The sequence below is a fragment of the Macaca mulatta genome, chromosome 16, assembly GCF_049350105.2.
Source record: "Macaca mulatta isolate MMU2019108-1 chromosome 16, T2T-MMU8v2.0, whole genome shotgun sequence".
Taxonomy (NCBI): Eukaryota; Metazoa; Chordata; class Mammalia; order Primates; family Cercopithecidae; genus Macaca; species Macaca mulatta.
Genome location: NC_133421.1, coordinates 10,041,721 through 10,060,456, shown reverse-complemented (window position 1 = coordinate 10,060,456; position 18,736 = coordinate 10,041,721). Strand labels below are relative to the sequence as shown.

Below are 18,736 nucleotides of genomic sequence, written 5' to 3'. Positions count from 1 at the left end.
AACATAAGTGTTTTTTTGTTCATGACTTTGTAAGATGTCCTAAGAGCCTGTTTGTCACAAAATGCCTTTGCTTCTTACTCCAACTCCCTGTTGAACACTGTGGTTTAGTGGCACTGGGAGCCAGCCTTCATGGAATCCACCTCTGTTATGATGACGGCATGGTGCCTGAGTATATCAAGCTTGTCGTGTATTTCTTAGTGCAAAGCAGCACTGTCAGACAACGTAAAATAGAATATGTACATTTTGGTGGGGGCAGAGTTAGGACATTTGGCAGTGGTGAAGGAGAATGAGGAGGAGTGCTAAAGGAGCTCCTTGACACACACCTGAGATAGAACTTTCTCCTGCGACCTGATCTCACAGTTTGTTCCTCCTCAAGCAGGAAGTCAGTATATTCCCAGGGCTCTGCCCCCACACTCCCCACACACATTCCCTTTCACCTTGTTTGCTAGCTTGGTTTGGGTTTTTTATTTTTTATAGGAAAATGGGGTAAGTTCTTAATGAATGCTCATAATATTGAGCAAAAATATAATGGATTATTCATTTTAGACAGTGATTCCTGTTTTCTTTTTTAAAAATCAACTATTGAGTTGTAATTTACATACAATAAAATATAGCTGAGAAAATTCTTAGGTAGCATCCCAAACAGACTACTCATTTTTTTTAATATAAGGTAAATATTAATATACTGGAAAAGTAACACTTTGGGAAGGGTGAGAAGGGCCCTCAAGTAGTAAGTAAAAGGATGGGCAAGCTGCCTGGTGCCGTTTAAGTAGAAGAGTGTGAATCTAACGACTTTCACTTTAGTAGGGAAGCATATTTAACTTAATATGTTTATAGTAAATACACAGAATTGAATTATTATTATTATGATGTTATAGAATGCTTCACGGATCTGAATGTCATCCTTGCACAAGGGGCCATGCTCATCTGTGTAAAACGGATGTTGAGTTATATTTTAAAAATTGGCGTTTAGGAGTTCCTATGATCTCTCCCTTAACTGTTTTTAAAATGTTGGCACACAATAAAATTCACCCTTTTCAGTGTACAGTTCAATGCATTTAGATAAATGTGTACATAGTGTAGTGAGCACCAGGATCTAGAGGAAGAATGTTTCCCTCACTCCAGAAAGGTTTCTTTAGCCTTTGTGTCATCAGTTCCCTCGTCCTGCCTCTGCCCCTGAAACCGCTCTTTCTGTCCCTAGAGTTTTTAGTAATTGGCATGTCAAGAAAATGGAATCATATAGCAGGGAGTGCTTTATGTCTAGTTTCTTTCACACAGCAGAATGCTTTTGAGATCCATCCAAGTTGTTGGGTGTATCACTGGTTTATTCCTTGTCGTCGCTCAGTAGTGTTCCATTGTGTGAATATAGCACAATGTCTTTATCCATTCGCCAGCTGGTGGACATTTGGGTTGTTTCCAGTTTGGGGCTATTAAGAATAAAGTGGCGGGGGACGTTCATGTACAAGTCCATGTGGATGCATGCATTCCTTTCTCGTGAGTGAAACCCCGCCCAGGGGTGGAATTGCTGGGTCGTAGAGTCATCTGTGTTTGACGCCATGAGAAACCGGCAAACTGGCTGTACCGTTTTGCCTTCTCACCAGGGTTGTCTGATAGTTCTAGTTGTTCTGTATCTTTGCTAGTCTTTCTTAAAATGTGTAGCCACTCTCATGGTTATATAGTGGTGTCTCGTCGTGGCTGTTTTTACTTAGATTTCCCTAATAACTAATGATACTGTACATCTTTTCATATACTTATTGGCCATTCACATATCTTTTGTGATGAAGTGTCTATTCAAATCACTTACCCAGTTTTCTTCTCGGGTTGTTTGTCCTACTATTGAAATATAAGAGTTCTTTGTATATTCTGGCAACAAACCTTTCATCACATGTGTTTCGCAAATATTATCTCCCAGTTTGTGGCTTCTCTTCATTTTCTTCATGGTATCTTTTGAAGAGTAAAAGTTTTAAATTTTGATGAAATCCAGTTTGCCAGTTTTTTGTTTTATGGTTCACGCTTTTTGCATTCTGTCTAGGAAATCCTTGTCTAATTTAAGGTCATAAAGATTTTCTCCTGTTTTCTTTGAGAAGTTTTATAGTTTTAGCCCATATATTTAGGTACGTGATCTGCTTTAAGTTTTATATGTAGTGTAAGGTAAAAGTCTAGGTTCCTTTAATTTTTTCTTTCATTTTGCATATTTTTCAAGCACCATTTATTGAAAAGACTGTCCTTTCCCTATTAAATTACCTTGACACCTTTGTTGAAATGAATTAACTTACATACATGATCAATTCCTGGACCCTCTTCTGTTTCACTAATCTGTATCTCTGTCCTCACACCAATACCACACTGTCCTAGTAAATTTATAGCTTTTTGAAATCAAGTAGTGTGATTCCCCTAGCCCTGGTCTTCTTTCTCAGAATTGTTGTGATTATTCTAAGTCCTTTTCCATTTCCCAATAAACTTGAGACAGCTTGTCAGTTTCCTCAAGGGAAGCCCTCCAATCCCTTGACTCTTCATATGAAGAATAATAGTGGTGTGTTTACTGGTATCAGCCCTTAGCAGTCCTGGAATAAACCATTCTTGATCATTATGTTTGTTTTGTAAAATGTTTAATATGGCCCTATATATATGTATTTTTATTTATTTATCTATATATTTTTTGAGACGGAGTCTCACTCTGTTGCCAGGCTGGAGCGCAGTGGTGCGATCTCGGCTCACTGCAACCTCCACCTCCCGGGTTCAAGCGATTCTCCTTATATATATTTTTATAAGTAAGATATAACCATACCATATTTGCTTTTATTTTGCTTTGAGATGGAGTCTCACTCTGTCACCCAGGCTGGAGTGCAGTGGCACAATCTCAGCTCACTGCAACCTCTGCCTCCTGGGTTCAAGTGATTCTCCGGCCTCCGCCTCCCAAGCAGCTGGGATTATAGGCATGCACCGCCATGCCCAGCTAATTTTTTTTGTATTTTTAGTAGAGACGGGGTTTCACCGTATTGGCCGGGCTGGTCTCGAACTCCTGACCTTAGGAGATCCACCCGCCTTGGCCTCCCAAAGGGCTGAGATTATAGGTGTGAGCCACCACACCCAGCTTGCTTTCCTTTCCTTGTAATATCTTTACCAGATTGGGTGCTCAGTGTTATGACAACTTTATAAAATGAATGATGAAATAGTAACTATTTTTCTGTTTCCCTAAAACGGTTATATATAGTAAAGAAATCAAATATTCCTTAGAAATTTGTAAAATTGTTTCATAAGACTAATCCAGCATTTTTAAAGAAGTAATTCTGTTTTACTATTTTTTATTTTTATGGGTTAAATTTTCTGTTTTGTTTTTGTTTTTGTTTTTCTTGAATGGATTTCTATTTTTCTAGGAAATCATCTATATTATTCAGATTTTTAAATCTACCACTACAGTGCTGGATAGAGTGGTCCTTTAAAACTATTAAAATCTCTCCCATTTCAGATTATTCAGAAGAGCTTTTAAAAACTCCTGAATGACTGGGATCTCACTACTTTCCTTTTGTTAATAATTTCTAATTTTATTATGTAATAGTCCAGGAAAGTAGCCTTTTCTACTGCTACTTTTTTAAATGTATCACAGCCTGTTTTCTTCTTTTTTCTTTTTGTTTGAGGCAATATATAAGATCCATTGTTGTAACTAATTCATGGATGCTTGTTGTCTTCTTAGTTTATTATAGTGTTCATATCCAGCATGTACTTATTTATTTTCAATTTTCTCTTTTTAATTTATTTTCAGGGCAAATTTATTCGGATCAACTTTGATGTAACTGGCTATATCGTTGGGGCCAACATTGAAACATGTATCCTTTTTCGTAAATGTATAACCCAAAATAAAGAATGATTGAGTCTTCTTACAACCCCATGGCAACCCTCTGTGATATCACTCCCAGTATCCAGATGATAGAACTTGAGCCCGGAGATAGCATGCCTTGTTCAAATACTTTCGACTACTGAATGTTAACTCCGAAGTGTTTTGTTGTTTGTAACACCAGGCCATAACCTATTCACATGGTTGGGGAAGTGGAGAGTGCCACAGTGTTTGTGTGGTATAGGACATTCAGATGAACGCAGCTGCCCTCCCCCTGTTGCTGTTAGCCCACTTTTTACCATGTATTTCTGATATTAGAAAGGATGAACATGTACTCATTGAAATAATCCTTACAAGATTACAGAGTTAAAGTAGTCTCAGTTAGTGTTAAGTAGAATAAAGCTGGAGAAAAAAATAAAATGTCAAATACACAGAATAGTCCTAAGAAATGTCACCTGCATAGAATGGCCATAAGAAGATTTATATATGTGTATGCACATACATACCTAGATAAAACACATTTGATTGGAGATGTAAGAAAATAGAAATGATTCTGAGTGATAGTGTGCCAATTAGAAGGATATATAGATGACAATTTTCGGGTACTTGTTAGAATAATCTCCAGTGACAGAAATACATTGTTTCTATTCTTCGAGGGATAGACCATGATTTTCTGGTTAAGAACAGTATTTTATGCTTCCAGATAGACTCACAGCCAGCAAAATCTGGAAATACTTGAAAATGACAGGAGAATGAATCTGCAGTTGAGCTTTCTTCATACAGGTGTGTCAGAGCATGATTCATATGAGTGTGTCTTTCAGCAGACATGGAGGATGTGTGGGATAGTCTGACTTAAAATTCAGGCTATCTGGCATATACAGAATTAATTCACTTTGGTGGCCCCAGAGAAGGTTTACCTCAAGAGAGGCAATCATCTTCCAAAGCTGTAATACACATTCTCTGAGATGCCAGTGTGACTGTCAAGCCATACGCACTCCTGGAGCATCAAGAACTGTGGATCTGAGCCCCAGATAAGATACCCAGCTGGGCGTGCAGTGGTGTGAAACAACACAGGAGCTGCTGGGGACTGTGCCACCTGCCCCGTGGGAAGCCCAGGCAGGGTGGGTAGCAGCAGGTGTAGTTACTGGCCGCACTGGTTCTCCAGAGCAGCAGAGGGAAGACTAGTGCTTAATCTCGTCATAGCTGTCAAGGCATTTGGGAAAGTTACATGCGCTGCTGAGTGTGAAGGGGCGAGTACCCCTCATGTAGGAGGCTTTCAATAGGGTAGCGTTGTGGGCGCTGTCAGCATGCATTTTGGAGTCAAGCCAAATTTTTTATTCCTAACTGTACCGCTTATTAGCTATATTATTTTGACGAATTTCCTTGTACCATGGCTTCCTTATTTATAAAACTGTGTTAATCTGGTATTATAGAGTTTCTCCTGCCTTAAACAACTGTACTTCATTTTTAATAGCTTCTTATAGTTCCTTGTATAGTGTAGTATTCTTTTGAATGTAATCCAAGTTAGGGGAAGGATGGGGTAGAGTGGAGCTGAGTGAGGGAAGCACGTATAATCTTTAAGTTCCTTCCCAGACCAATGATTCTGGAAGATCAGTGAGGAACGTAAGTTGCATCTATTCTCTTTTTTCACAGATGGAGGACAGTCATTTAGAATAGTTCATTGCAGGATACTTTATATATATCAGAGAAAGAAGATGTTTTATGATTTAAATTTACAGACACTGAAAGAGGGCCTTTATTTAAGAATTATATTCAATCATTTAATTCTTAACCGTCTTTGCTCAGACCTTCTGGAAAAGTCTCGTGCTGTTCGTCAAGCTAAAGATGAACGTACTTTTCATATCTTTTACCAGTTGTTATCTGGAGCAGGAGAACACCTAAAGTGTAAGTTACAAAGGTTTTTACTATTTTATATTCACTGGAATATCTCTTCTAATATTTTTTTGAGAAAAAACAATTTTGGGAAACAGTTTTTTACACACAAAACACCAAATTTCCAGCTGGTTAAAACATGAAAATCAAAATGAAATTGAACTTCCATGCCATGGGGTAAGTACTTTATTTTAAGCAGCAGATATTGTAGATAATATAATCTTTGGTACTTTTATTTCTTTTTAAAAAATTTTAAATTAGAAGATAAATGATGCATATTTTACAACTCTTTCAACATTTTAAAATATGAAAGTAAGGGAAAAGAAATTTATCTAATAAAATTAAGTAGAATATATATTTTTATTTCTAAATTTACAACTGAATATATGTTACTGCTCCCACGAGTACTAGAAAGAACCTGTGGTGGATATTGATTGATTGATTGAATGTCATGAATCACAAGGACCAGAAGTTTAGCGTTGGGCAGGTACAAAGGAGAGCTCAGGTCTGGGTCAGAATTTTGCTGGGTTAGAAATATATGAGAGAGAGGAGAAGATGCATAACTTTCCCATCTCTTCTGATTCTCAAATTTAGTGTTTCTGCATGATTATATATTATCTAGATATCAAAATAGACACATATATAGTAAAAACTTTTCTCATCTGGTGTCTAGGCTTTTGCTAACCACAGACATCTGTGAAACTTTTGAACCCAAAAATTAATCAGAGAAAGACCTGCAAGGGAAAAACCAAGCAACAAAAAAAATAGAGTTATTGCCAAGGAGAGACTAAAAATTCAAGATTATGCGATATGTAACACTGAAGAGAAGAAAATGCTCAGGCTTTTAGACTGGCAATAACTGCAATAGGAATAAATTCTTTAAAATGATCCAAGTGTTGAAAGAAATAGAAAAAGATAGCTGCAGGCAGTACCCTGTAGAAGTGAAATGTGATGTAGACAAGAATCAGGGGACAGGGTGACCTGCAGAAATTCTCTGCAGGAGGGCGAGAGGGCCAGTCACAAAGAAAGCTGGGAGCACATTTGCATATCTGTTACATGGATAAATAGCCCTGCTCTTTTGAGCACTCCTGAGAAATATTCTTTGGCTCTCAAGAATGCATTTGTCAAGAGAGTAAGTTCTCTTTAATCAATGGCTCCTACAGTACAAGTAGTCAGTGTGGTTACCTGTTATGATAGTCTGCTGCACCACATCACATCATCATTCTAAAGGCAAGTTAACCACCATGCAAGCAGGCTTGGGGAAAGGGTTTCAGGGCCTTTGCTGGGCTTGGGACTTGCTTGATCCACGGCACTGTATCTTTAGCTCATGTCCATGGTAGTTTTCATATTCACTTCATAGTGTTTGCTGCAAACTACTTGCTAAGATAGGAATATAGAATATGGGTTTAAAAGCTTTCCTTCAAAAAAGAGGGCTAAAATATTTAAATCTGAAAACAATAAAGTTTTATCATCTGGAAAATTGACATCATTTCCCAGATAACCGATTTCAAACAGAATATTGTACAAACTGCCATCCCCAAAACTCCTGTTAAGGTTTTTGCATCATTAACGTCATCATTTTCCTTCGTTGGTACAGATAACAAAAACATGTATGTTTGTGTATTTACATGAATATATAAAGAAAAAACAAAAAACATTTTGCTGGCAATGGGTTGCATGGTGACCACTGTTCTCCTGTAACGGCACAGTTTGAATGCAGGTGTGGCTTAGTTGTCTTCATGAGTATTTATTAAATTTTCTTCCATTATATTTCCTTTTAGCTGATTTGCTTCTCGAAGGATTTAATAACTACAGGTTTCTCTCCAATGGCTATATTCCTATTCCGGGACAGCAAGACAAAGATAACTTCCAGGAGACCATGGAAGCAATGCACATCATGGGCTTCTCTCATGAAGAGATTCTGTGTATGTGTGATTTCTCTAAGATTCTCATACTTTCCTAAGACTTACACATTTGGGGTAAATCACCTAAACTAGAAAATGATTGGGAAAGTAATGAATTGTATGAAATCCTGAAAAGACATGTCTTCCTGAAAAGTTTTGTATAGCTAATTTTTAGCACAAAATAAATGAGAATATGTCTCCGCTACATTTTGAGGCAATATTAATTTTTTTTTTCTTTTTATCAACGTGAAGCAATGCTTAAAGTAGTATCTTCAGTGCTACAGTTTGGAAATATTTCTTTCAAAAAGGAGAGAAATACTGATCAAGCTTCCATGCCAGAAAATACAGGTAAACTGATGAATACTGACTTTATTTCTATTTCAGTGGCTTGTTGTGCTCTCCAAGAACGTGTTACAATGCAAGCATAAAAGCACCTCTGAAGCATTTCCGAAGGGACCCTCAAGAGTAGAGTGACAACCTCGTGTGCTTACACGAGGGTCCCCCTGATTCTCTAAATGAGGACAGGGGACAGGGCGTAGGATGAAAAGTAGCAGCAGTCTCTGCCTTAGCATGGAGGAGGCCTTGGGAATTGAGGGAGGAGAATTCAGCCGCAGGAGGCCACACGCTTGCCTGAGAGGGAGCTGCAGCTGCTGAGTTCCAGCCAGTGTGCAGCTTGCCAGGATTATAGGCCCAGTGTTGCCAAATATAAGTGACTTTTCAAAGAAAAAATGGAAATCTAGGTTTTAAAGGAAATGTTCTCATTTTTAAATGTTGAAAATGGTTTTAAATTTGCATTGGTCAGAAACAAAAGTTTGTGACCCAGATATATTTTTATATATTTATTAAATATATATTTAATATAAAGTATAAATATATAAATATGTTTAAATTATATATTTATTATATATATAAAATATATATTAAAAATATATATATCAGTTCGCTTCAGATGGTCTGGAGAGAAAAAGAAAAGTGAGGATCTCTATATTGCCTTGACTACTTGATTATTCCAACAAGTTAGTTATCTTGCCTCATGGAGGCATCCACAATCCCCTGTGGCAGGTGAAGGCTGACATAAAGTCACATTATCTGCCCTTGAAATAATCCTTTTTTGTAACCAATTTGAGGCTTGATAACAATTTAATTCTGTGTGGCTCTTCTAAGGGGCCACTCCTGCTGCTTCTTGGTCATCATTTCCTGGCCAAACTGTGACACCTTCTCTTAGGGCTGTTGATTTCCAGGACCATTCATCTGTCATTCAATCAAAGTAGTTTGATTGGCGGCTGGGCCTCCATCCTCCGTATGGCTTTTCCATGGTTAAATAGACTAAAAATGGAGCCATCTAAAATGCAGAGTAAGACACATATTAGTATAGCTTGGCTTTGAAATTTTTAAATGACCCATAACTAGAAGAGGATCAGGTCACGTCAGTCTTGTAAAGGCAGGGAGGCTGGGCATGGTGGCCATGTAGTCCAGCTACTCAGGAGGCTGAAGCAGGAGGATGGCTTGAGCCCAGGAGTTCTAGGCCGTCATGTGCTATGCATATCGGTTGTCTGCACTGAGTTCAGCATCAGTATGGTTGCCTCCCAGCAGGACCACTAGGTTGCCTAAGGAGGAGTGAACCAGCCCAAGTTGAAAATGGAGCAGATCAAAACTCCCATGAGATCACGCCTGTGAATAGCCACTACACTCCATCCTGGCCAACATAGTGAGAACCTGCATCTAAAAAAAGGAAAAAATAGGCAAGGCAGTCAAATGCTGACTAGCCGTCTCTTGTAGCCTAAAAATGAGTGTGTATTAATTTGAAGGGATGGAAGATATTTTTCATTAGACCTAAAACTTGTCTGATTTTAAGACTTTTATTTATTAATACAATTTAATTATTACTAAGGTTTTTCAAGTGTTTATTGAATATATTGTGAGTAGATTATAAGTAAAAAATGTAGGATTTAGGAGACTTTTTACACTTCAGTTGCACAGAAACTCTGCCATCTTCTTGGGATGAATGTGATGGAGTTTACTCGGGCCATCCTGACTCCCCGGATCAAGGTCGGCCGAGACTATGTGCAAAAAGCCCAGACCAAAGAACAAGTAGGTTTCATGTTCATTCTTATTACTGATTTGTTTGAATGATAAGCCATGGCCATTTGGCCTTCTGATTGACATGTAACAAACTGAATCAATACAAACTGTCTTACATGGGTGTTTTTAGATACTAATTGAGTGGTTTTTTTAGTATATTTACTTTTTCATTTTCCAAAACATTTAAAAGGGGCTGGGTGCGGTGGCTCACACCTGTAATCCCAGCACTTTGGGAGGCTGAGGTGGGTGGATCCCCTGAGGTCGGGAGTTTGAGACCAGCCTGACCAATATGGTGAAACCCTGTCTCTACTAAAAATACAAAAATTAGCTGGGTGTGGTGGCATGCACCTGTAGTCCCAGCGACTCAGGAGGCTGAGACAGGAGAATTGCTTGAACCCAGGAGGTGGAGGTTGTAGTGAGCCGATATTGCACCATGCACTCCAGCCTGGGCAACAGAACGAGAGTCTCTATCAAAAAAAAAAAATTTTTTTAAGGTGATTTAAAATTTAAAAAAAATTTTTTTTTAAAAGTAAATGTCAAATTATAATTTCCAGTTTTCCCCAGCTAGATAGATAATCCAGTAGACAAATCTGCATACTTTGGGAACCAGGCCAGCAGAAGGGCCCCTGCCACCTTGTCCCTGTGCTGGGTGGTACGGCAGAGAGAAAGTGCCAGCTGACTGAGCTGACTCAGGGCGGACAGTGCTGCCCAGAACCCAGGCGCGTGGGGAGGAACGTATTTGTATTAGGCATCTTTACTCATCCCCCAAATTATTATTCCCAGTGTTCATTTAATTGTACTAATATTGCCTTCTATTGATGTGTAAAACTGAGACATGATTAAGTAGTGACTGCTATCTCAACTTTTTCGAGTGCTGTATAACACTAAATTCCATAAAACAGCTATTTATGCTTTGTCGAGATGGTTTCCAGAATGAAAGGCTGTTGTGATTTAATTGCAGGCAGATTTTGCAGTAGAAGCATTGGCAAAAGCTACCTACGAGCGGCTCTTTCGCTGGCTCGTTCATCGCATCAATAAAGCTCTGGACAGGACCAAACGTCAGGGAGCATCTTTCATTGGAATCCTGGATATTGCTGGATTTGAAATTTTTGAGGTATTCTTCCCCCTCTTCCTCTTTCTCTTCCTTCTTTTTATTTGTTCTTTTAACAAATATTAAAGCTCACCGTGTGCCCAGCACATACCAGGCACTGGGGATATAGTCCCTGCCATTCTTGTAGAGTCAAACAATAAGTGGCATATAACCAGTGAATCCACAGGTTGTGAGAATGCAGAAAGGGTGCTGTGATAGAACTGGAGGCCAGCTTGAGACAGCTGTTCAGGGAAGGTGCCTCTGCAGCGGCAACAGTTAGGCTTACTTGAAGGATGAGATGCTGCCAGCCTTGGTCAGTTTCCCAGCATAATGAGAGCAATTCCAGTGGTCTTGTATGGGACAGAACTTATCAAATGTTCAAAGCTGCTAGAAAGCCAGTGTGACTGGATACAGCTGACCAGAGGGAGAGAGGAGTTGGAGACATGGAGTAAAGTGTAGGGCCAAGTCGAGAGGCCCTCAAGGGGGCCACTGTAGTGGAACAAGAGCAAGATGACGGGGGCTTGGCTGGGGAATCAGGAGAGGAGCAGAGTGAGAGGGAGGTGCCTGGACAGGCAGTGATCTGTGTACTACAGATATAACCGGTGTTTAACAATAGATTTCACTGTTGATCTGACTAGATTTGTCCAAACACTTACTCATCATCAATGTGGAAAAGGTTCACAGTCACACACCTGCTACAGTTTTGCAGGGAAAATTTTGCATAAAATTTTGGGCATCTAAAAATTTATATCTTTATTTCCATAAATATAGATGTGAACCATGTAAATATAGTAAGGCACAAATATGAAATGCTTTTTGTGATCATCCGTGTGTTAACTTTAGTCACTATTGGGTAATGAATTGTCTTATTTTAAAATGAACCCCTTTAAAATTATAAGTCTATCCTCATAAATACTGAACCTGCCACTGCCACTCTAAGAGATTGCTTTAATGTATATTGATTTGTAAATAAATTGAGAAATCACAAAAAGTGGCTGGGTACAAATTGCATTAAAAAAATCTGTCACTTTCCTCTACATAAATGATCAGAAGATATAGTGAAAAAAAAGACTCTCATTTCCAGCTGCAACAAAAACAGACAAAACACCTAAAAATAAATTTTAAAAGAAATGGGCAAGATTTAAATGAAGGCAACGTTACAGTGCTGCTACAAAAAAGAAGACTTGAACAAGTAAAGAGACATACCCTGTTCTCGATGGGAAAATGTTACATTTATGTAGATGGTAAAAATGCTAAGTTGTTCAGTGAGTGTTATTTGTCATGAGAAAAGAAAAGAAAAAGCCTAAATGTCCACCTTTAGGAAATTGGTTCAAATTGTTATGTTACCTCCATACAATGGAATACTATGCATCCATTGTAAAGAATGGGCTGGCTTTATATTCTAAGGAAAGATCCCACAACGTAACAAGATACATCGTTAAGATTAAAAAAAAAAAAAGCTAGGTTCACACACATACACACATTTCTGAGTGCATAGAATATTTCTGGAAGAATCACAAAAATAGGAGATACTGGTTGATTATAGGGAGAACAAATAAGTTTCATTGAAGTGAAACTGACTGGTGCAATTCTGTGTACATTTTGAATTTTATACCATGCATTATTGATTTAAAAATCAATTAAAATTATAATTGGTAGTTTAAATATGGAAGACAAGTAGAAATTCATTTTTAAAAACACCATTCTTGGCCAGGCGTGGTGGCTCACACCTATAATCCCAGCACTTTGGGAGGCCAAGGCAGGTGGATCATGAGGTCAGGAGTTCAAGACCAGCCTGTCCAAGATGGTGAAACCCCATCTCTACTAAAAATACGAAAATTAGCTGGGTGTGGTGGCGGACGCCTGTAATCTCAGCTACTCCAGAGGCTGAGGCAGAGAATTGCTTGAACCTGGGAGGCAGAGGTTGCAGTGAGCCGAGGTTGCGCCACTGTACTCCAACCTGGGCGACAGAGCAAGACTCCTTTAAAAAAAAAAAACAAAAAAAAAAAACCACCATTCTTTGTCATAGCCCAGGCTAAACAGAGCAATAGGATGTCATCATCCTGAGGCAAAGCAAAGTTCACCTACATGAACAGGAATAAGCAGAATCCGGCAGTCTGTAAATATGAGGCTTGTCCTGTGTGCTAGAAATACAGTGTTGAGCAAGGCAAGCACCGCCTCTGCCCTCCTTACGTGACCTCATTCTGAAATAGTGAATTTAACAGCTCCTGGAGAATGGGAAAGATTGGAGTGGCTTTTTCAGACTCTAAATCAACTCCTTGGAGATGGATTAAATCCTCTTTAATTGAAAATCACTTTTTATAATGAAAGAGGTTATTTATGGGCACATGCAGCTTGTGTGAACAGTATAGAAGCAGGAAAGAGGTTGAGCACTTCTAGTGTATAGGATTAAGAAAATTATACCTATTCATTCACCCATCCATCCATTCACCCAATCAATTTTTCTCTTAAAAAATGGGCAGAGTTCACAGAGAAGGAACAGAAATGACAATAACATGAAAAACGCCCAAATTCACTTTATGAGGGCAGTGCAATATCACTTTTGATATTGCAAAGGTCAAATATTTGATAAGGGAAGGGAATGCTTAGAGAAGTAATGCAGAGCCTCATACTAAGCGCATTCCATGTGCCAGGCCCCGCTGAGCTCCAACAACAATTTCGTGCAGTAAAGATGATTCCTTTCCCACCTTACCTTGGAGCCCGCAGCCTGAGTGGCAGTGGAGTGGGACAGAACCAGACGCACTCTCCACCCCAGCTTAGATGCACGCCCACCACCTCGCTCACCTCCCTTTGCCTCTGGTTTTTCCAAGCCTTTGTTTTTCTTCTTTTTCTTACTGTCTCGTTTATTTATTTATAGTCCTTAACCCATTCACTAATAAGAACTGAATTGTTTTACTTGCAGAGCATTCAGTTAGCATATTAAGTTTATTATCTTTTCATTTTAGCAGTTCAGTAATGCGGCCATAGACAGTATGTTCTTTCTCTTTACCTTTTCAAAAAGGCTGTGTGTGAGAGAGGGATTGGGAGACCACCCCACCTGGTTTAGTCACTGTCATTAGCTAGAAGCAATCATGTACTTCATACCTAATTAGTAATTTGTAATGAAAACATGTTTTATAACTACCTGACTAATTGTTCCCATTTTCCCTCTTGCCTCCCCGTGTTTGGAAAATTACTCTTTGACATTTGTAGCTGAACTCCTTTGAACAGCTTTGCATCAACTACACCAACGAGAAGCTGCAGCAGTTGTTCAACCACACCATGTTTATCCTGGAACAAGAGGAATACCAGCGCGAAGGCATCGAGTGGAACTTCATCGATTTCGGGCTGGACCTGCAGCCGTGCATTGACCTGATAGAGAGGCCTGTAAGAGCGCTCTCTTGCTCGTTGTCTTTCATTTTCCATTCAAGCAGTGACCTTAAGCGGCATAACCCGAGACAGAAATTACCCAAGCTATTCAGTGGTGAAATACTTTTCTGATCTAAATTTTCCAGAAAGGTGATACTCTGATAAAATATCTACAGAATTTAAAAGTCAGTAGCATGCCAGTAAAATCCTTCTTTAGCTCTCCTCGCAGCTTGATTCCTGTCCTTGGCTCGCATGGGTATACTGGATAGTGGGCTCCGCCCCGCACAGACTGCAGATGGCCCTGTGTGCTGGCATTTGCGTGTACCTCTCAAAGGATGTGGAGCTCCACCTGACAGTTTATTTAGCTGAGAATAAGATGTGTCATGTAAATCCATTTTGCAGATAACTGAGGTTTGGCCTTTTAAAGTACAAAGAGGTTTTTATTTTGCCAGATTTTTTTTTTTAATGTGAAGTTTTTGTTCTCAGGGAAGTCTTGTCAGATGTATTTTTAGTGGCAATCTTAGAAAGCATCAGAAACTCTTTTCTTGGTGGTTTAATGTTCTGTAAAAATACATAGAACTCATTCACATTCAAGCTTTGAGTGTATAACTCATTCACTTTTGGAACTCGACTCCATGTGATCTCAAGCAAGTATTGACAATCTGGTTCTGTACTCCTTATTTAGCTTTTGCTCAACAAGGTATCAGCTTCATTTATTTTATTTTGCTATCTGCCAAAATATAAGAAAAACTAAAACATGATTAAGCACTGACATCTGTAGTGTAGAGAAAGCTCTAACACTAGTTAAGTAGGTATGTTTGAATAACTCACAGTTTTCTCCTAGGAGGTACAGCAGGCTTCTGGTTCTTGCTGCTCAGTCCCTGGTTGCCACTTGTGTTCTTCATGTTTGAAGGTGTTGGCGGTCTCGTGGCTAGAGATCGTGGATGGCACAGCACCCACAGTCAGGAGGAGCAGTGGCACATCGGGAAGAGGAAGAACCTAGAAGGCATTCACCCATATTAGAGATGTAGTTCCAGTGCATTAGAAATTTGAGTTTAAGGAAAGCAATGGATAATTTTCATTTGGCTTTTATAATACATAAGAAATCATTTTACCTTTCAAGGCACGTTTACAGCAAAAAATCTTAAATGACCTATAGTTGTGAGGATAGTTGCTTCTTTGTAGCTTACAGGGTCATTTAGAGGTGGCATGCTTGTAGTGACTTCCAAGTAACTTGTGCATACACAAGCACATGAACACATTTCGTTACATTTCATCACTGCTATGTTGCCTAAAGAATTGTTTGGGTATTTATGTAAATAAGAGAAGGGAGTATTTCACATTAGTACTGTTGATGACTATAGGATATGTTTTTTGAGATGCTCATTGTATGCGTCCATATGACACTGGAAGTCCTACATTTTAAGAATATAATGATTATGTATCTGCAGTTTTAGGATGGACGAGAACCCATAAAATTTGCTAGGTCAATATATTTATAGGAATAATTGTGCCGAAAGTCTTCCAAATGGAAAATTACCTGTCTTATTTTTTAAAATGTTTTTAGAGTGTTTTTAAATCTGATGGTTTTGTGACCTTTAAATGAGTCTTACAAATATTAATTCTTAATGTTACTTAATTGCATTTCTTTTGCTTTATCCTCTAGGACAAAATACTTTACTATTTTTTCATGTATTTTTTACTCTCACACAATAATTGTACTCTAAAGGTGAAAATGATGGGGTAATTAAACATTTCAACCCTAATAACTAACTCCAAGCAAAAATAGGTGAAGTAGAAGGCCAGGTGCGGTGGCTCCCACCTGTAATCCCTTTGGGAGGCTGGGGCAGGCAGATCACTTGAGGTCAGGAGTTCGAGACCAGCCTGGCCAACATGGTGAAACCTCATCTCTGCTAAAAATACAAAAAATTAGCTGGGTGTGGTGGCATGTGCCTGTAGTCCCAGCTACTCGGGAGGCTGAGACACGAGAATCACTTAAACACAGGAGGCAGAGGTTGCAGTGAGCCGAGACTGCACCACTGCACTCCAGTCTAGGTGACAACATGAGACCCTGTTCCCCCCAAAAAATAAGTGAAGTAGAAGGGGTTTGATGTTTAAGTTTTTAATTATTTTCCAGGCCTTAAGTGTAAATATTGTTGTAGTAGAATAAGATCCAGATAGCAATTTATTGGACCAGGTGTGGCGGCTCATGCCTGTAATCCCAGTGCTTTGGAAAGCTGAGGTGAGAGGATCACTTAAGACCAGGAGTTTGAGACCAGCCTGGGCAACACAGTAAGACTACATCTCTACAAGAAAGTTTTAAAATTAGCCAGGCATGGTGTCATGTGCATGTACTACCAGCTACTCAGGAGGCTGAGGCAGGAGGATCCTTTGAGGCCCTGAGTTGGAGGCTACAGTGATATGGTCACACCACTTCATTCCAGCCTGAGTGACAGAGTGAGACCCCATCTCAAAAAAAAAGAAAAGAATTTATTAAATCCTCAGTTATGGCCTGGAAATGCAGATTGGGGGTGCCATGGGGATATGAGATAGTATATACCATGGCCTCGGTCCTCAAGAACCTGATCTTGAAACCAGAGAACAGAACACAACATAGTGGTGAGTTCATTGGTTCCTGGGTACGACTCTAAGTGATGCTGGGTGAATTCAGAAAAAGGCAAAGGCCACAAAGTAGGCTGGCCGTGTTGCGGAAGGTATTACAGGTGTAGATGCTGTACAGGGAGCACTCCAGGGATGAGTTTTATGGTCAGAAATTAGCAGGTGAACGGCACATTGAAAGTGGTATTTTAGGGAAGTTATTTGGCAAGTGTCCTGGTCTGTTTTCTGTTACTATAACTGAATAACTAAGACGGAGTAATTTATAAACAAAAGAAATTGATTTCTCGTAGTCTGTAGGCTGGGAAGTCCCAAGTCTAGGGGCTGCATTGGATGAGGGTATTCTTGCTGGTGGGGACTCTCAGCAGAGTCCTGAGGTGGCACAGGGCATCACATGGCGAGGGGGGCTCCTAAGAAATGGCCAAACTGGCTTTTTATGACAGACCCGCTCTCATGATAACTAACCCACCTCCTCAACAACCCACTGATCCATGAATGAATTAATCTGTGTGCTAGGAAAGAGCCCCCGTGACCCAGTTACCTCCTAAGGCCTTCTCTCTCAACACTGCTGCATTAGGAATCAGGTTCCCAACATGTAAACTTTTGGGGAACACATTGAAACCACAGCAGCCGGGCATTCAGAAAGTATTGGAGCTGGGAAGTCATGATGTTCTTAGTCACCAGTGATGCCCAGACACTGACAGGCAATGAGAGAACTAGTTAACTCGTTCCTTCTTTCCTTCCTATGCTCTTTGTACTGGTACTTCTAGACTCTTCGTTAAGCCTTTGGAGTGGACCCTTTATTCCCTGCCTAAATAGTCCTAATTTAAAGGAGAGATCACTCAGAAAGGGGAGGGAGGGAATTCAAGATTTAATGCTGACTCACTCTATACCTCAATTTGAGGATTATTCTACTTATTCATAGAAATATAAAATCTGATTAAAAAATAAAAACATGGCCAGGCACAGTGGCTCACGCCTGTAATCCCAGCACTTTGGGAGGCTGAGGCAGGCAGATCACCTGAGATCAGGAGTTCGAGACCAGCGTGGCCAACATGGTGAAACTCCATCTCTACTAAAAATACAAAAAGCAATTAGCCAGGCATGGTGGCGGGTGTCTGTAATCCCAGCTACTCGGGAGGCTGCGGCAGGAGGATCGCTTGAAGCCAGGAGGTGGAGGTTGCAGCAAGCCAAGATCGCACGACTGCACTCCAGCCTGGGGGACAAGAGCGAGACTCCGTCTCAAAAAATAATAATAATAATAAATAAAAACATAACATTTTTAAAACTCCATGAGAGTTTATGATGACGGGGAATTTAACGACAGCCTGTGGAATGACATGGGATAATGATCCCATTGATGTTCCTTGCAAAATGGAGAGTGAAAACAATACTTTCTAGAAGGAAAATGCCATAAAAACGTCCTCTGTGGTGGCACCTGACAGGCCCGTGCCAGGCTTACCCCATCTCACATAATCCCAACCCCTGCCTCGCAAGATTGTGGGCTGGTAGCAGGCAAACCTCTGAGTTCAAAAGCTCTCACAAAACCTATGACCAACATTCAGAAACATAGGCTTCTCAGCTTACAGCTCCGGGAAATACCCAGTTAAGAGAAGGAATGATAATAGAGATCTTGACATTGAAGGATGAAGTGGAAAAAATAAAAAGGAGACACAATAATGATATTCATAATCATGCTGTCACCAAATCATTTAGAAAAAAATGCAAATTTTATTTGAGAGTGTCAGAATTTAGGAAAATTCTCATTAAAAGTGGCTAAGAATGTAAAAGGGTAAAAGGAGGATGTTTCTGTTATATTAACATTAATGTGGAACTTCATTTCTCACACTTGTTGTGTGATTGGGGTGGATTGAGTTACCTGCCACTCTGAGCTCCTCTAAAGTGACCTAATCCCAGTTGCCTCAGATTACTGTCTTCTTTTAGCTG

General features: G+C 39.6%; 1 protein-coding gene across 19 annotated transcripts in view; it reads left to right on the top strand.

The window, feature by feature from the left end:
- The window catches only part of MYH10 (myosin heavy chain 10), a 153,812-nt gene that overhangs the window by 72,168 nt on the left and 62,908 nt on the right, over nucleotides 1-18,736 (top strand). For all 19 annotated transcript variants that reach the window (XM_077970318.1, XM_077970331.1, XM_077970327.1 and 16 more), the window contains 7 exons: nucleotides 3,764-3,827; nucleotides 5,642-5,740; nucleotides 7,510-7,653; nucleotides 7,885-7,980; nucleotides 9,605-9,723; nucleotides 10,676-10,828; nucleotides 14,018-14,191. In XM_077970318.1, the coding sequence (XP_077826444.1) occupies nucleotides 3,764-3,827; nucleotides 5,642-5,740; nucleotides 7,510-7,653; nucleotides 7,885-7,980; nucleotides 9,605-9,723; nucleotides 10,676-10,828; nucleotides 14,018-14,191 (849 nt within the window). The remainder of the gene's footprint in view (nucleotides 1-3,763; nucleotides 3,828-5,641; nucleotides 5,741-7,509; nucleotides 7,654-7,884; nucleotides 7,981-9,604; nucleotides 9,724-10,675; nucleotides 10,829-14,017; nucleotides 14,192-18,736) is intronic.